At 44.0% G+C, this 15,615-nt stretch overlaps 1 protein-coding gene across 3 annotated transcripts in view; it reads right to left on the reverse strand.

Annotated features, from left to right (window-relative positions):
* Positions 1 to 451: 451 nt before the first annotated feature.
* The window catches only part of atp2a2b (ATPase sarcoplasmic/endoplasmic reticulum Ca2+ transporting 2b), a 19,950-nt gene continuing 4,786 nt past the window's right edge, over positions 452 to 15,615 (reverse strand). Inside the window, exons 5-25 of one of the 3 annotated variants that reach the window (XM_019882606.1) lie at positions 12,738 to 12,876; positions 10,565 to 10,645; positions 9,750 to 9,835; positions 8,870 to 9,025; positions 8,635 to 8,776; positions 8,330 to 8,496; positions 7,509 to 7,597; positions 7,303 to 7,405; positions 7,084 to 7,215; positions 6,839 to 6,958; positions 6,410 to 6,628; positions 6,171 to 6,294; positions 5,782 to 5,993; positions 5,461 to 5,681; positions 5,161 to 5,363; positions 4,861 to 4,946; positions 3,950 to 4,083; positions 3,754 to 3,871; positions 2,748 to 3,505; positions 1,430 to 2,537; positions 526 to 1,114 (exon numbers count right to left, since the gene is read on the reverse strand). In XM_019882606.1, the coding sequence (XP_019738165.1) occupies positions 3,233 to 3,505; positions 3,754 to 3,871; positions 3,950 to 4,083; positions 4,861 to 4,946; positions 5,161 to 5,363; positions 5,461 to 5,681; positions 5,782 to 5,993; positions 6,171 to 6,294; positions 6,410 to 6,628; positions 6,839 to 6,958; positions 7,084 to 7,215; positions 7,303 to 7,405; positions 7,509 to 7,597; positions 8,330 to 8,496; positions 8,635 to 8,776; positions 8,870 to 9,025; positions 9,750 to 9,835; positions 10,565 to 10,645; positions 12,738 to 12,876 (2,805 nt within the window). In that variant the 3' untranslated portion in view covers positions 526 to 1,114; positions 1,430 to 2,537; positions 2,748 to 3,232. Of the gene's footprint in view, positions 1,115 to 1,429; positions 2,538 to 2,747; positions 3,506 to 3,753; positions 3,872 to 3,949; positions 4,084 to 4,860; positions 4,947 to 5,160; positions 5,364 to 5,460; positions 5,682 to 5,781; positions 5,994 to 6,170; positions 6,295 to 6,409; positions 6,629 to 6,838; positions 6,959 to 7,083; positions 7,216 to 7,302; positions 7,406 to 7,508; positions 7,598 to 8,329; positions 8,497 to 8,634; positions 8,777 to 8,869; positions 9,026 to 9,749; positions 9,836 to 10,564; positions 10,646 to 12,737; positions 12,877 to 13,680; positions 13,783 to 15,615 lie in introns of those variants that run through there. The other 2 variants (XM_019882607.1, XM_019882608.1) reach the window with 2 other exon arrangements.

Consider the following 15,615-nt stretch of genomic DNA (forward strand, 5'->3'; position numbering starts at 1 on the left):
AGACAGAAAATCGACTGGCCTAGACCTCGTAGTGCACAGCCAAGTTCATTTTGATGTGTCGTTTCTAATTATGCAAACATGACAATAAAAACAGTGATTTCAAAAAGTCTACTATCGAACCATCTTAAAACCTTAAGTCTTCATGTAAGAGTATTTCTACATTACAATCTATAATTACAAACTGTAAAGCCTACATACAGCTGCAAGGCATGCACGATGTTTGTACACAAAATGCAAGCTAAGACCAAGGCGCCCGAATGTTAAGAAGTCCCTACAAGTCAAAACTACCATGAAAGAGGGGAAGCAGGCTCGAATGGAGGGACATGTTGGGTGTGTTGAACTTCCCTGCACACTAAAAAGGAAAGCTGCATGGAAGTGAGTGTAAAATCAATACCATATTAAAAGCATCTTGTATTTGGTCTATTTCTTGTGAAAATCTTTTCCTCTGTGCAAAAAAAAAAAAAAATAAAAAATAACGCACGCATTCTGAACAAAAATATAAATTGCATCAAATTTTTTTTTTTGGCTCCCATTTTTCACAAGGTGAATATTTCTATATGCGCAAAAGCCCTAATACGCTCCAAGTGTTCACAGATCTTTCAACGGCTATATGAGTGCCTCCCTCGCCTTAACAATTCATCCACCTCGCAGGTGTGGTATACCAAAACGCTGCCCAGAGAAAGGCCACTCTCCACTGCACTTCTACTGCAGTGGGGTCTGGTGGCATGGTCAGAAATACGATGTGAATTAAAAATAAATGATTGCCGCAATGCAGCAAGTCTTGGAACTGTACAAATTTAGCCTTTCCTTAGCACACCTGGGCAATAGTCATGCCATCTAATCGGCATCTTGATACGCCACATGGATGGATGGATCGTCATGGCGAAGGACAAGTGCACACCAAAGATTCAGATTTGAAAAAGAAAAAAAAGTGAAAGAAATTGGCTTTTTATGTACATAGAAAAAGGGCAACTTATTACGTGATCTCTAAAACCAAATGTTGCATCAGTATTTTTTTTCTTCTCAGTGGACATACATCATCGTCACGGCGTGCGGAATGAATGACGACGGCTTGGTCCTCGTTAAAGTATTCAAGATTTTTAGGGCAGCCAACCTAGGAAAAAGAAAAACCCTGTCAGATCATCGCCATTTAAGCGCATGATCGTGTTGATGTGGATAATTTCAAGCAAGGGTGGAGGAGGGAGGGGTGGGTAGGAAGGGGTGGCACACAAGTGACATTCACAATGTGAGCATGTGGGCCGCACGGATGTAGATTCCTATTACAATTCACATCTTTGGCACCTCTGACTATGAGAAGCATACGTCGACTTCAGTCGACGTAATAAAACGGGGCAGTGAAAACTCTGGTCTTGAGTCATTTTGTAAATCAAGTGTGGGGGGTGGGGGGGAAGAAACGAGAAATACTCACTCTCGTGACAGGGGAGCCAGTGGAGGGCATTGAAGGAAGAAAAAGCACATCAATGTTGTCAAGTGGTACACAAACACATCCAGGCTTCTATCACCACTAACATGCTTTCGATATCTTTTTGTGTTAAATTCATGAACTGGACGGACACTCAAACATGTTCACACCAAATATGGTCAATATTTAGTACCAAACTCATCTAAAAGCCAAGCATTCCTATGTGAAATTCGTTGCACACACACACACACCCACCCACACACACATGGGTAATGTTCCTTCAAGCAAATAATGACAAACACTTTGATTCAAAGGATTCATAAGTATATATATTTTTTTGAAGTTAAAGGGAAAAAAAAATATTTGGGGTAAATCACGTGATATCTTTTTTTGAGTCGTATTTATCGGTTCTTTGTATTATTGTCCTTTGAATCAACATCAAGACGGTTATGTACACAATCTTGAATGACTTGGTCTCGAAAGTGGGAATGTAAAAAAAAAAAAAAACATGCAAAAGGATTTTTTTTCTAAATTAGAGGGAAGTAAAACTGTTCCTTTTTCTGCACAAGCAACCCAGGGGGCGCCAAACCTCAGATGGTACACAGCTGAGCAAGACAGACTCTTGGGGAAGCATCCAGAAATGAACAGAAAGAAAAAAAAAAACATTTGTATCACATTGAGGTAGCTGTGATCTTCCCAGTGCAGAAAAAAAATGACTTCTTTCAAATCATATCACTAAAGAAAAAACAAAATCCATTATGTTAATTTCTAGTCTTACATTTTGGAGTAGAAGGGACACATAATTAAATTAGAATTGAGCAACCATATACAGTTCATGCTTGGTCACTGGACATGCAGTTTAGTTTTGGTTTTTTGTCGGAATATTCTCCCCCCCACATCATCTGATTGGACCATTCCAACATTCACTCTCAAACCTTTCCCACCCCAGTTCTTGTCTGCCACGCATCGCTTGTCCTCTGAAAAACGTTTACACTGAAGACACAATGGTTAATTAGAAAAGAAACATCAAGGCAGTACGTCTAAGTCACGCTGGTCCAACAAATTTACAAAGCCATTTAAAAAAAAACAAACAAAAAAAAAAATTAATTAAAGCCTGGCTGGGGACACTTTCACTGAAAGAGGACATTACTTAAATAGCCTATAAAGTGCTGTAAATATAACTGGGATACCCCTTTGTGTGTTCTCTTGACCTTTAGCTTTGCAGCCACGAATAGGGTAAGCATTACAGAAAATGAATGCATTGGGAGTTAAGAATCTTTTAAGATTTTAGTATTTTATACTGAAATGATGGGCTGGAGTAAACTCCATATGAAGACAGATCCACAATTTTCTTGAGTCCCCAACTTTCTTTTCAGAAGGAGGGAAGTTGCGCGAAATAATAGTTACCTTTGTGCCACCTGACTGATGACATTTCGGTAAAAAAACAAAAAAAACAAAAGGAGAAAGCTTAAAAAGGCATGGAAATTATTTTTAAAAATAAAATTGAAAAATGGCAACTGTTGAACAATCTCGTCCACTTCTATGTGAGTGATGGTCAGCTAAAGCCTTGGGCCAACTCAAATCGGGTGACTTCTCAAAGGGAATTTAGAGTACTGTTGCACTTCATGGGTTACAGTTGCTCCTCCGCATCGACACACCCACACTATTTCTACAAACAAACAACACTCACACACACAAGCTACGCACGTGAAGGTGGGCAGAGAGGGATGGGGGAGAGGGGGGTGGAGGAGTGAATGGGAGGCGTGGGGCGGGTGGGTGATGGAAGAGTCGAGGTTGTGCTCAAGTCAGTCAGCTCCAGAACATGTCGGCCATGTTAGTGTCGGTGCTGTAGATCCAGAGGACCAGGGGGAGGGAGAGGGCCACGAAGGGCCAGGAGATGCCCTCCATGCATGCAGCCAGGCAGCAGCCGTCCGAGCTGGCGGCCTTTTCCAGCTCTTTACCCGGCTCCAGGTAGTTCCTGGCCGCAAATTTCAGAACCTCGTCCAGTAAAATGACCGGCAGTGAGATCTTGAGCACCACCAGCCACTGGGTCAGATTCAGAGGGGTGATCTGGAAGATTATCTGGCAGGACAATAGGAAAAAATTGTGAGTGCTGCGTCTAAGTCCACGTGACCATTTGTGCCCCATTAATAGCTCGCCCAGTCTAAACTCTCATTCACTGATACCCACGTCACTCACCTGGCCAGGACCGCATTTTAAAGCCATACACATTTAAAGTCACAGATCCTCCACTGCAATGTGAGGATGCTGAGCCCAAGTGGGCCCCCGCATGCGCATGTGTTCAATTTTTATCTGATTCATTATTTTACCGGAAGAGGCTCCACGTAGAGGATGAGGAAGTGAAGGGACATCGAAAGGCAGATTGCTCCCAGCAGCCATACGTTCTCCCAGGGAGGCATACGTAGCAGAGACTGGTTCTCAGATACGCTGAAACACAAAGCAACCCTTTTGGTACCACGTTTGTGGAATAGTTGTTACACCGCTCAATAAAAACACAAAACCAACCTATTGAGAGCGTTGCACATCTCAATGGTGACCAGCACCGACAGGGCCATGGTCATCGGATAAGGAGACTCAAATATTTTACAGTCTATATTCTGGAAGTCTGCATTTTCTGGTCCACACTGCAGGAAGTGGCTCTGGAAGCAAAACAAATAAATACCACGACAGCAATGGTTAACACACGCTGGAACTTTGGACAGAATGCTAACGCACTGAGGGCCAAATCCGGACGACATGTCTTGTGCATGTCCGAGTTTTCCCACACATTGCGTTCCATCGCTCAAATGAGGCTTCCACTAAGAAGCGCCAATTTCATACCAACTTTCTATAGATTATTGGAACTTTGGGCAGACTGCTAACGCACTGAGGGCCAAATCCGGACAACTCACATTGCGTTCCATCACTCAAATGAGGCTTCCACTCAGAAGCGCCAATTTCATACCAACTTTCTATAGATTAAGTTTCCTCCCCCATAACGGTGTGGGGCTATTGGCCCTGATGTCCGTAAATTAGAAGCAGTTTAGAGGTGGCCAGTTGCTCCACCAAATATGTGCATATTACCTCAGGTAGTGAGGCGCAAATACCACCGGCGAATCGAGATGTATTCTGCTTGGCATCGTAGTTAGTGATGCATTTTACCATCTGCGCATGTCAAAACAGAGCAAACAGATCGCGTCTGAATCGCGATCTGTTTGACCAGTTAACACCTGACAAAAAAATCTTTTTGTGAATTTTGCTCTCAGTTGGCATCATACAAGTGAGGCTTAAAATTCATACCAGCTGGTAGAGCAGACAGATCACGTCTGAATCGCGATCTGTTTGCTCTATTTTGACCAGTTAACACCAGACAAAAAAATCTTTTAGTGAATTTTGCCCTCAGTTGGGATCATACAAGTGAGGCTTAAAATTCATACCAGCTGGTAAAATGTGACCCTTGGTCCATCTTCGGCAGCGACAAACCACCAGGCAGCGGCGCCCACTGTTGCAGCGCCTACATAGCCTGGTGAAGCACAGCAAGAACAACATTGCAATACACAGTCAAAGTATGACGTTGGCCATTATTTTTAGAGTGAAGGTCAATATGTGGAAGAACATTATCGCACTTGAAAAAGCTGACAGAATTATTGACAGGTAATTTCCAGACATGGTGGTGGTTAATTATTTTACATGCACATCACTCTGCGTTCATTCCACCGAGACATTGGTCGACTTACATCCAATGGCAAGATATCGGAAGAAGAGCCACCCCGAGATGAGGGGCTCGCGAGCGTTGCGGGGGGGCTTGTTCATGATGTCCAAGTCTGGTGGGTTGAAGCCCAAAGCGGTGGCGGGCAGACCGTCAGTCACCAGATTGACCCAAAGCAGCTGAACTGGAATGAGTGCTTCAGGGAAGCCGAGGGCTGCCGTCAGAAAGATGCTGCAGACAGACAGACACACACAAGCAGAGGAAAAAATGAAATCAGAATAACTGTGCGCACGCTGAGATAAAAATGAAATTGTGGGCACCCCCTTACCAGACAACTTCGCCCACATTGGAGGAGATGAGATATCTGATGAACTGCTTCATGTTGTTGTAAATGGCCCGGCCTTCCTCGACTGCGGCCACAATGGTGGCAAAGTTGTCATCGGCCAGCACCATCTCGGACGCCGTCTTCGCAACTGCTGTTCCGGAGCCCATGGCAATACCAATCTCGGCCTTCTTGAGGGCGGGGGCATCATTCACTCCGTCACCGGTCTGAAATGTGCATAAGTCGCGACGCGAGACCCACAATCAACCTCCAATCTTCCAAATTCAAAGTATCATTTGAGATCACCAAACGTCAGCACTCCTTTACCATTGCTGTAATCTCATCATAGGACTGCAGATACTCGACAATCTTGGACTTGTGGGACGGCTCCACGCGGGCAAAGCAGCGAGCCTTGACCACCGCTTCGCGTTGTGCAGACGGGCTGAGATCGTCAAACTCTCGGCCGGTGAAAGCCATGCTGGCGACGTCGTCGTCCTCTCCAAAAATACCAATGCGTCTGCAGATTGCAACTGCCGTGCCTTTAATGACCAGAAGGAGCGTATTATTTAGATTTTGGGCTTTGAGGAAGACAAAGATTTGTCGGAATGGTCAACGATGGTTCATGTTCTTTATTTTGCACATCCAAGCTCACTCTAATAAGGGACGAAGCAGTGCACAGAAAGGACCTCGGCTGTACAAAGCACTCGCCAACATACCTTTGTTGTCTCCTGTGATCATAATTACTCGGATGCCAGCGAGACGACAGAGTCTAATGGAAGCCGCCACCTCTGCCCGGGGCGGATCCAGCATGCCCACACAGCCCACAAAGGTCAGGTCGGTCTGAGGAAATTGACAAAACATTTTATTTCTTGGACTTCCAAGTATTATGCAGCTGATTAAAACGATTTGTTGAGAGTGGCAGAACAAAATTCCACCACGAGCAAGTTGTATTTACCTCATAGTCAATAAAGCGAGTGCAGTCCTCCAAGACCAGGTCCTCCTTGTTCAAGGGGTTGTCTCGGGTGGCCAGAGCGAGACAGCGCAAGGTGTCCCGGCCAGTTCCGTATTCCCTGATCACAGACATCAGTTTGTCCTTGATGCCGGGTGTCATGGGCACCTTGTTGACACCTACGCGGACGTGCGTACACCTGTCAATCACTCCTTCAGGGGCACCCTGTTTAGAGAGCGCACCAACTTTTAGGGTTTAAATCCATGCACGTCTAACAAGAAGGGTATAAATGAGGGGTTTTCACAATCTCAATGTGATACTGGTCATTTGTGTTCATTTGGCAAGTCAAGTGTTGAGCCACTATGACTGTGAGTAGCAGAGGACAAAATCTCACTAACGGTAAGCAAGCATCCGAAATGATTGGATGTAACCTACCTTGACAAACATCTTGGATGCAGATGAGCGGGCCTTGTTGGCGGTGCAATACACAGACATGGACTTTCTGTCTCTGGAAAACTCTAATGTGAATTCTTTCTTCATCAGCTGCTTGATTACCTGCATGTTGAATACAACAGACGCACACGCAATCAGTACTTTCATTTAACAACAACGCAACAAAGCCGGTTAGTCTTGGTTTCATCTTTCATATTTGGAAGAAAGGAAAAGTAAATGTTGCATACAGAGTTGCAGGCATTGGCTCTCTCGATCTTGGAAAGGCCTTTCAAATCTGTGTCGAACACGTTCATCTTCTCCACCAGGCATGTGAGAGCCGTCTCGGTGGCCTCACCCACCTTCTCATACACACCTTTGGTCTGGAAATGGGGGGGAAGAACATTCATATCACAGAACTCACGACCCAACAGCAGAGTAGAAGTACCGTAGTGCAAATGCCAACCCACCTCATTATAGTCCAACGAGGAATCGTTACAGAGAGCACAGATGGAGGCCAGCTCCACCAGTGCATCGTATTTGGAACATTTGACTTGTTTTCCATCCTGGTACCTAAAGGAACGCACATGACAAAACAGCCAGTTATCAACGAGACCTGAAGGTCATATCAGTGCAACCGGATGACTTGTCTTGTATTAAAACGCTTAAGACTCACACTTGTCCATCTGGAGCATATGTGGAGCCGGTAACAGTGAATTCCTTTAAGGAACAATGACTGCTCTCAGCCTGGTCGATGATAAACATCTGGAAAACAAACAAAATGTATGGATAAGATATTAACAATCAGACTTGTGGAGGTTCTGCAGGAAAATGGGACTGACAGTATCCAGCAGATGGCAGCAGTGTACTACAAAAATAAGAAGAAAAAAAATGCTGGAGACACAGGAAGAAGGGGCCGTGCTCTTCCCACAAGGTCAATTATGCAACTTCACTGCCACTTGTGCTGCAAGTGACGAACTCCCACAAACAAATCCACATCCGGTCTGGCCGTGCTTTGGGCGCGGGGTAACAAAAGAAGGTTACAGAGGAAAAGACAGAGGGAACCATAAAAAGATAAGATTTATAAACGTTTCAAATAGATTATAGGGGGAAAACTAAAGTCTTAGCAAATGGAGCTAATACAACGAAAAACAAATTGAACGTTTCGAACGCAGACAATTAATCTAATTAAACGTAAAAATCCCTCTCCTCTCCACTTCTCAATACAGTAACATGATTCCAATGGGCGGGAGGAGACCCCGGTGCTTGTGTGCGTGCAGAAGGTGGAAGAAAAAGTAGTTTGTATGCAGAAAAATAGACAAAAAAATAAAGATGAAGAAAACAAACTAATTTCAAATATGGATACTTTAGCTTGAGGATCGATACATAAAATTGAGCACTCTGGATGGAAATATCAATATTTTGGTATCGATCTACCCATCCCTACAACGAAAGCTTCCGATTCACGGTGTGTCCCGGAGTGCCGCCGTTTCTTACCCTGCACACAGACATCTGATTGGTCGTCAGTGTGCCGGTCTTGTCCGAGCAGATGACCGATGTGCAGCCAAGGGTCTCCACGGAGGGCAAACTACGGACGATGGCGTTTTTCTTGGCCATGCGTCGTGTCCCCAAAGCCAGACAAGTGGTGATGACCGCAGGCAACCCTGAAGAGCAACGACATGGGGAGAACGTTTCATTAACAGAAAGACAGTAACGTCACGTCAGATAATACAAAACTTGACATTATGTTTGATTCACCCGTGGCCTAAATAACTGTTGACAGATAGGGCGGCACGGCTTACCTTCGGGGATTGCCGCCACTGCCAGCGCCACAGCAATCTTGAAGTAGTAGACAGCCCCGCGGATCCAAGAGCCTCCGTGGACGGGATCGTTGAAATGTCCAATGTTGATGATCCACACGGCGATGCAGATCAGCGTAATGACCTGAAGCATAACAATAGCGAGCGATCAGAAATGCTGTCATTTAGGTAGCACGAAATCGAAACGGCGCATCACTGAACAACACGAGCGCATTACCTTAGACAGCTGCTGTCCAAATTCATCCAGCTTTTGCTGCAGTGGTGTGCGCTCTTGCTCCGTGGCAGCCATCTCGTCGCGGATTTTACCGATCTCCGTGTTCCCACCTGTGGCCACCACCACACCGACAGCCTTGCCGGCTGCAATGTTGGTGCCCTGGGAAGAAAGGGAGGTAACACATCAGGTTCCTGGGTGGAAGCATGAAAGTAGACGGATGACTATCCTGAGCTTTGGACTAAGGGTTGAAAAACTGAAAAGATTGTTGGAGTTCAATTATGTGACAAACCGGTCAGATATACTTCAATAGCCCGTCATGTAGACAAATTTTAAAAAGAGAGAACAAAATAGATTAAAACCGCAGCTTTTTGAGTGACGTTCTTGTAATTAGGGGGACTAATCGGTTCAACCCCTCCCGGGCACCATGAAAACAGTCAACTATAACTAACAATTCATTTCATAAACCAAGAACTAGAAGTTGTCATGTATTTAACAACATGGATAGAAAAATATTTCACACATGTCCAGTAGTATTGGACCAAAAGTAGTACAAGTTTGAATCCACCCAAAGATTTTGGGAAAATTACACGAGTGTTAAGTCAAACCAAACAACGAGCAATTTAAAGACATGATAGTACCGAGCTGTCGGTTTTCCAGAAAATGTTCTGAGTGCTAAATACAATTTGAGCTAGACAAACATCTATTACAAACATTTATTTTAACCGAGCAGATTTATACAAGTTAACTCATTCAGGAAAAATGTTACTTTTAATCTTGCTGATCCAGTTCAATCATTTTTCAGGGTGTCAGTTTGAGCCTCCACTTGGAAGTTTCATCGTAACAGATGTTTGAGACCCCAAAATGCACCTCACAGATCACTTACAGAAAAGAGCATGTTCTTCTTGTCCTGGTTGACTGCGCGGGGGTCTGGCACTGGGTCGGTGTGTTTAATAACAGACACGGACTCTCCTACACAGAGGAAACAACATAAGTGGCACTCAACAGTCACACGTGCAGGAGTTGTGATGCTTTGTTGACACTTCAGCAAAGCTGCGGCGTGTGGGGAAAAGTCTTTGCAGCTGTCTAAGCAGGCATGACAACTATCGACTGGCGCCTTTCGGAGGGGATGCATGATAGCCGGGAGGGTAGCTGATGATGTCGCTGTACTGTGTATAATCAACCCAGCAGTGTCTGTACATGTTCCGATAGGGTGCAAGAGACAGCGTTTGAAGACTATGTGGCCTTGAATGGGGAGAAGAGGAGCAGAGGGAAAATAGCTCAAACACTAAAAATACCCAGTGGAGTTCGAGACCAATTAAGGCAGTTGGGTAGGACAAGAGTTTTTAAGGCCTTGAGTCACATAAAACTACTCTCACGTGCGGCATCCATCCTTATATGCCACTTTGAATATTTTCCATTGCTGTCTGAATTATCCACCCACCACTCTATTTCACATGCCTCTCATCCACATCTCTCATGTTTGATTGTTTGGAATTAACTGCGTAGTCATAACTACAGGATGACTTAAGGGTTATGTACGTCAAAAGGAGGCAAATCTTTTTCTTTTTTCCCATATGTGTTTAGTTTGAAAGGAGGGGGGAATCCTGGGTTGGCTCCTGACCAGGTCCATATGAACTAGCAACTATACAAGAATATTTTTAGTCTGGGTGAAGAAACAGTCTCCGTATTTGTTTTTACCTGTTAGAATTGACTGGTCCACTCTCAACGTAGTTGACTTGATGGAGGTCAGCCTGATGTCTGCAGGTACTTTGTCGCCAACTAAGGACGAAACCAAACACCAAAATCACGAGCTGCATTCCATGCGTAAGATGTTTGGAGTTTTAGATTCTTCAGAATTTTTAGCTATCTGCAGCAGGCTTTGCATGACAGAGATTTTGGAGCTCGTGACAGAGTAAAACAAAAACAACAAAAAAACATACACTAACCGATCACCGATCTGATCGATCAATCTATTTAAACAGCCGAACGAGATTGCGTCTGCTCTAATGTCTTATTTTGCGGATCCGATCAATGACGTTGATCGGTCAGCAAAATGACAGCACTACAGATCAGATTCAAGGTTTTGCTCCAATGTACAATTGAAGTGCCATTAATGAACAGCCTGGGACCCAAATCCATTACGCATCCTTTCCACAATAAACTGCAGCCGTCCCTTGTAAACCTAAATGTTGACATACACCAAATCCCCCAAGTGTTTCATCCATCAAAAATGGGACAGCGAGCAAGAGAAAGAGATACTGATGCTTAACAGCTATTGCTTAGAAGACCGCAATTCAACAGAAAAGAGTGATGAAGGGACGGGGGGTATTTTGGGAGGGGAAAAACCAGCTCATCTTACAGCAATATTGCAGTAGTAGGAGCAAGGGGCCAATATAACACTGGAACCTTGAGAGCAACACAGATTCTTATGTGGACAGGGAGGACAGACATGTAAACCCTTGAGCCTCTGAAGTGCCCAGAGGAGACAGTAGGAGAGGGAGGGAGGATGTAACAAGAATTGGACCCGATGAGTCCCGCAAAAAAAACCACATCCAAAAATGGAAAACTATTTTGATTAGCTCTAAATGTTCGACTGGAATGAAGGGGGCAGAAATCAGTTTTGTCGGCACACGTGCCAACATTCTCAGGAGCAGAGACGTGAGTATTTTAATTATATTAACAGATCAATATTAAATGAAGAAACAACAACAGCACTTAAGTATCAGCACTGTAGAATGCCAATGCACAGTTTCTTTCGCTTAACCCACCGAGACAAGACAGTAGCATCAGAACTACCAAATATGGCCTGCTAGGCTGCTACTATACCAGATCCTGTCAGAAGATCTTCATCACCACCTGCCTACCTTCAAACGACTTTGAAGATCATCCCTGAACAGACAAGACTCCATGAAAGACAAACAACAAGGCACTGCAGCTGTCCAGCCACAAATCTGCATCGGTGTCATGATTAGATTAGCCAAAGCTACTACAATCGCAGCCAGTGAAACCACGGGGATCTCCACTACAACTCCTATCAGTGTCCATACAGGCTAGTCTTTCCTAAACTTTGATGTTGTAAGGCAAAACTTTGTGGATGTATTTTTAGCTTGTCTTATTCTGGGAACATGCTGGCCTGAAGGAGGAGGAGGACCTTTCTTCACCCGAATGTCAACAAAGGAGATTATCTCTGATCTGATGCCGGGAAATAAGACAAATTGTGTATTGTTCAGGTCTTTTCTGAACCGAGAACATCTCCAGGGACTGACCCAAAAAAAAAACATGAGCATAAAAATAATTGAATATAAGAGCACACTTTGCATCTCCCTCCTCCACATAAACCAGCTTACTCCGCAGCAGCATCTAGTGAGAGAGTGAGACTGGACTTATTTATTTATTTTGGTTCCATGGTGCTTTCTGAAGTGGAGGACGAGCACGTAGGCCGACAGCCTTCAATGACCTTTCACAGGGTCATATGGGCCCTCAAGAGACGATTTGTCCTCTTTTCATGAATGGAAAGATCACAATCCAACCCACGTATGATAAACGGTGCTGTCAGTAAAACGTCAGCATATTCTAATAACAGAGCAATAATTGTGTGTGTGTGTGTGTGTGTGTGTGTGTGTGTGTGTGTGTCAGATTATGCGGGAGTGGGATGGACAGGCAGGAGTTTGGGACATGTTAATCTATTACATAACGGTTCTATTTACAGACATTTCTGACAGTAAAATGCTGAAGAGGAATAGGCAGCGTGTGTGCTTGTCTTTATAGGAAGTATATTTCCTTTTTGAACAGGAAATAAATCCCAAGCCAAAATGTTCAAATATTACAGAGAAAAAAAAATCTTTTTTTTTTCCCCCCCTCGTAAACTTACCTGCAACCTCCACAATGTCCCCAGGTACAATGTCCCTGGCCTTGATCCTCTGGACAATCTTCCTATCCTGGCGGTACACCTTTCCCATTTCTGGTTCATATTCCTTCAAGGCTTCAATTGCATTTTCTGCATTTCGCTCCTGACGGGGGAAAGTGGAACAAAGTTATCAAGGCGCTGTTGAGAGGAACAACTGTTTGCACAGCCTATTTAAAAATAAATCAATAAAATCCAAATATGCATGAAAACAATTGCCACTGAAGTTCCCTTTGAGTGCTCCGTGGTTTAAAGTCTGGCTAATACTAGGACGGAGTTTTAGGAGCAACCTCTCATCTGACACGCAAGCAAGAAACACATCAAGACGAGACAAAACGCCAAGGCAAGCAGGGACTTTTTTTATGTGGGACCTCAATCGAGGTTTAAAGTCACTCAAATTACTGGTATTAGTTGAACGGGTGTGCATGGCTGAGAGAGCCTTGAAAATACATCATCACAAAAAATGGCTGCTGTGTATTTAAAGGGTGGCGGGGGGGGGGGGGATGACATAACGAAGAAAATAAGCCATCATAATTTCTTAACGTTCCCAATCCAAAACAATCCCGCCTGATCTGATTTTGTAAAATCGTCAAGGCAGCACCACCAACTAAATGGTGTAATGTAAATGACGTTTTACAAAGACTGATTGACTGACAATATTCCCGATAAATCTGATTTGAGAAATTATCAGAGGCAAAAGTTGGTCGAACACACCCCAACACAAAACACTAGAAATACACAGTTCCACAACCACAATATGTATTGCACCAGCCAGCAAGCGGATTATTAACCACATGCATCCGAAAATGCAAGTGGACCTAACTGCAAGTGGACTTTTCCACACATCAAGTTCCAAGAAAGATTCAATGGAGAAGAGAGCCAATCTCTCTTTTTCGTTAATGGTTTTTACCTGTTAGAATTGACTGGTCCACTCTCAACGTAGTTGACTTGATGGAGGTCAGCCTGATGTCTGCAGGTACTTTGTCGCCAACTAAGGACGAAACCAAACACCAAAATCACGAGCTGCATTCCATGCGTAAGATGTTTGGAGTTTTAGATTCTTCAGAATTTTTAGCTATCTGCAGCAGGCTTTGCATGACAGAGATTTTGGAGCTCGTGACAGAGTAAAACAAAAACAACAAAAAAACATACACTAACCGATCACCGATCTGATCGATCAATCTATTTAAACAGCCGAACGAGATTGCGTCTGCTCTAATGTCTTATTTTGCGGATCCGATCAATGACGTTGATCGGTCAGCAAAATGACAGCACTACAGATCAGATTCAAGGTTTTGCTCCAATGTACAATTGAAGTGCCATTAATGAACAGCCTGGGACCCAAATCCATTACGCATCCTTTCCACAATAAACTGCAGCCGTCCCTTGTAAACCTAAATGTTGACATACACCAAATCCCCCAAGTGTTTCATCCATCAAAAATGGGACAGCGAGCAAGAGAAAGAGATACTGATGCTTAACAGCTATTGCTTAGAAGACCGCAATTCAACAGAAAAGAGTGATGAAGGGACGGGGGGTATTTTGGGAGGGGAAAAACCAGCTCATCTTACAGCAATATTGCAGTAGTAGGAGCAAGGGGCCAATATAACACTGGAACCTTGAGAGCAACACAGATTCTTATGTGGACAGGGAGGACAGACATGTAAACCCTTGAGCCTCTGAAGTGCCCAGAGGAGACAGTAGGAGAGGGAGGGAGGATGTAACAAGAATTGGACCCGATGAGTCCCGCAAAAAAAACCACATCCAAAAATGGAAAACTATTTTGATTAGCTCTAAATGTTCGACTGGAATGAAGGGGGCAGAAATCAGTTTTGTCGGCACACGTGCCAACATTCTCAGGAGCAGAGACGTGAGTATTTTAATTATATTAACAGATCAATATTAAATGAAGAAACAACAACAGCACTTAAGTATCAGCACTGTAGAATGCCAATGCACAGTTTCTTTCGCTTAACCCACCGAGACAAGACAGTAGCATCAGAACTACCAAATATGGCCTGCTAGGCTGCTACTATACCAGATCCTGTCAGAAGCTCTTCATCACCACCTGCCTACCTTCAAACGACTTTGAAGATCATCCCTGAACAGACAAGACTCCATGAAAGACAAACAACAAGGCACTGCAGCTGTCCAGCCACAAATCTGCATCGGTGTCATGATTAGATTAGCCAAAGCTACTACAATCGCAGCCAGTGAAACCACGGGGATCTCCACTACAACTCCTATCAGTGTCCATACAGGCTAGTCTTTCCTAAACTTTGATGTTGTAAGGCAAAACTTTGTGGATGTATTTTTAGCTTGTCTTATTCTGGGAACATGCTGGCCTGAAGGAGGAGGAGGACCTTTCTTCACCCGAATGTCAACAAAGGAGATTATCTCTGATCTGATGCCGGGAAATAAGACAAATTGTGTATTGTTCAGGTCTTTTCTGAACCGAGAACATCTCCAGGGACTGACCCAAAAAAAAAACATGAGCATAAAAATAATTGAATATAAGAGCACACTTTGCATCTCCCTCCTCCACATAAACCAGCTTACTCCGCAGCAGCATCTAGTGAGAGAGTGAGACTGGACTTATTTATTTATTTTGGTTCCATGGTGCTTTCTGAAGTGGAGGACGAGCACGTAGGCCGACAGCCTTCAATGACCTTTCACAGGGTCATATGGGCCCTCAAGAGACGATTTGTCCTCTTTTCATGAATGGAAAGATCACAATCCAACCCACGTATGATAAACGGTGCTGTCAGTAAAACGTCAGCATATTCTAATAACAGAGCAATAATTGTGTGTGTGTGTGTGTGTGTGTGTGTGTGTGTGTGTGTGT

This window comes from Hippocampus comes, unplaced genomic scaffold, assembly GCF_001891065.2.
Source record: "Hippocampus comes isolate QL1 unplaced genomic scaffold, H_comes_QL1_v1.1 scaffold437, whole genome shotgun sequence".
Lineage (NCBI taxonomy): Eukaryota > Metazoa > Chordata > Actinopteri > Syngnathiformes > Syngnathidae > Hippocampus > Hippocampus comes.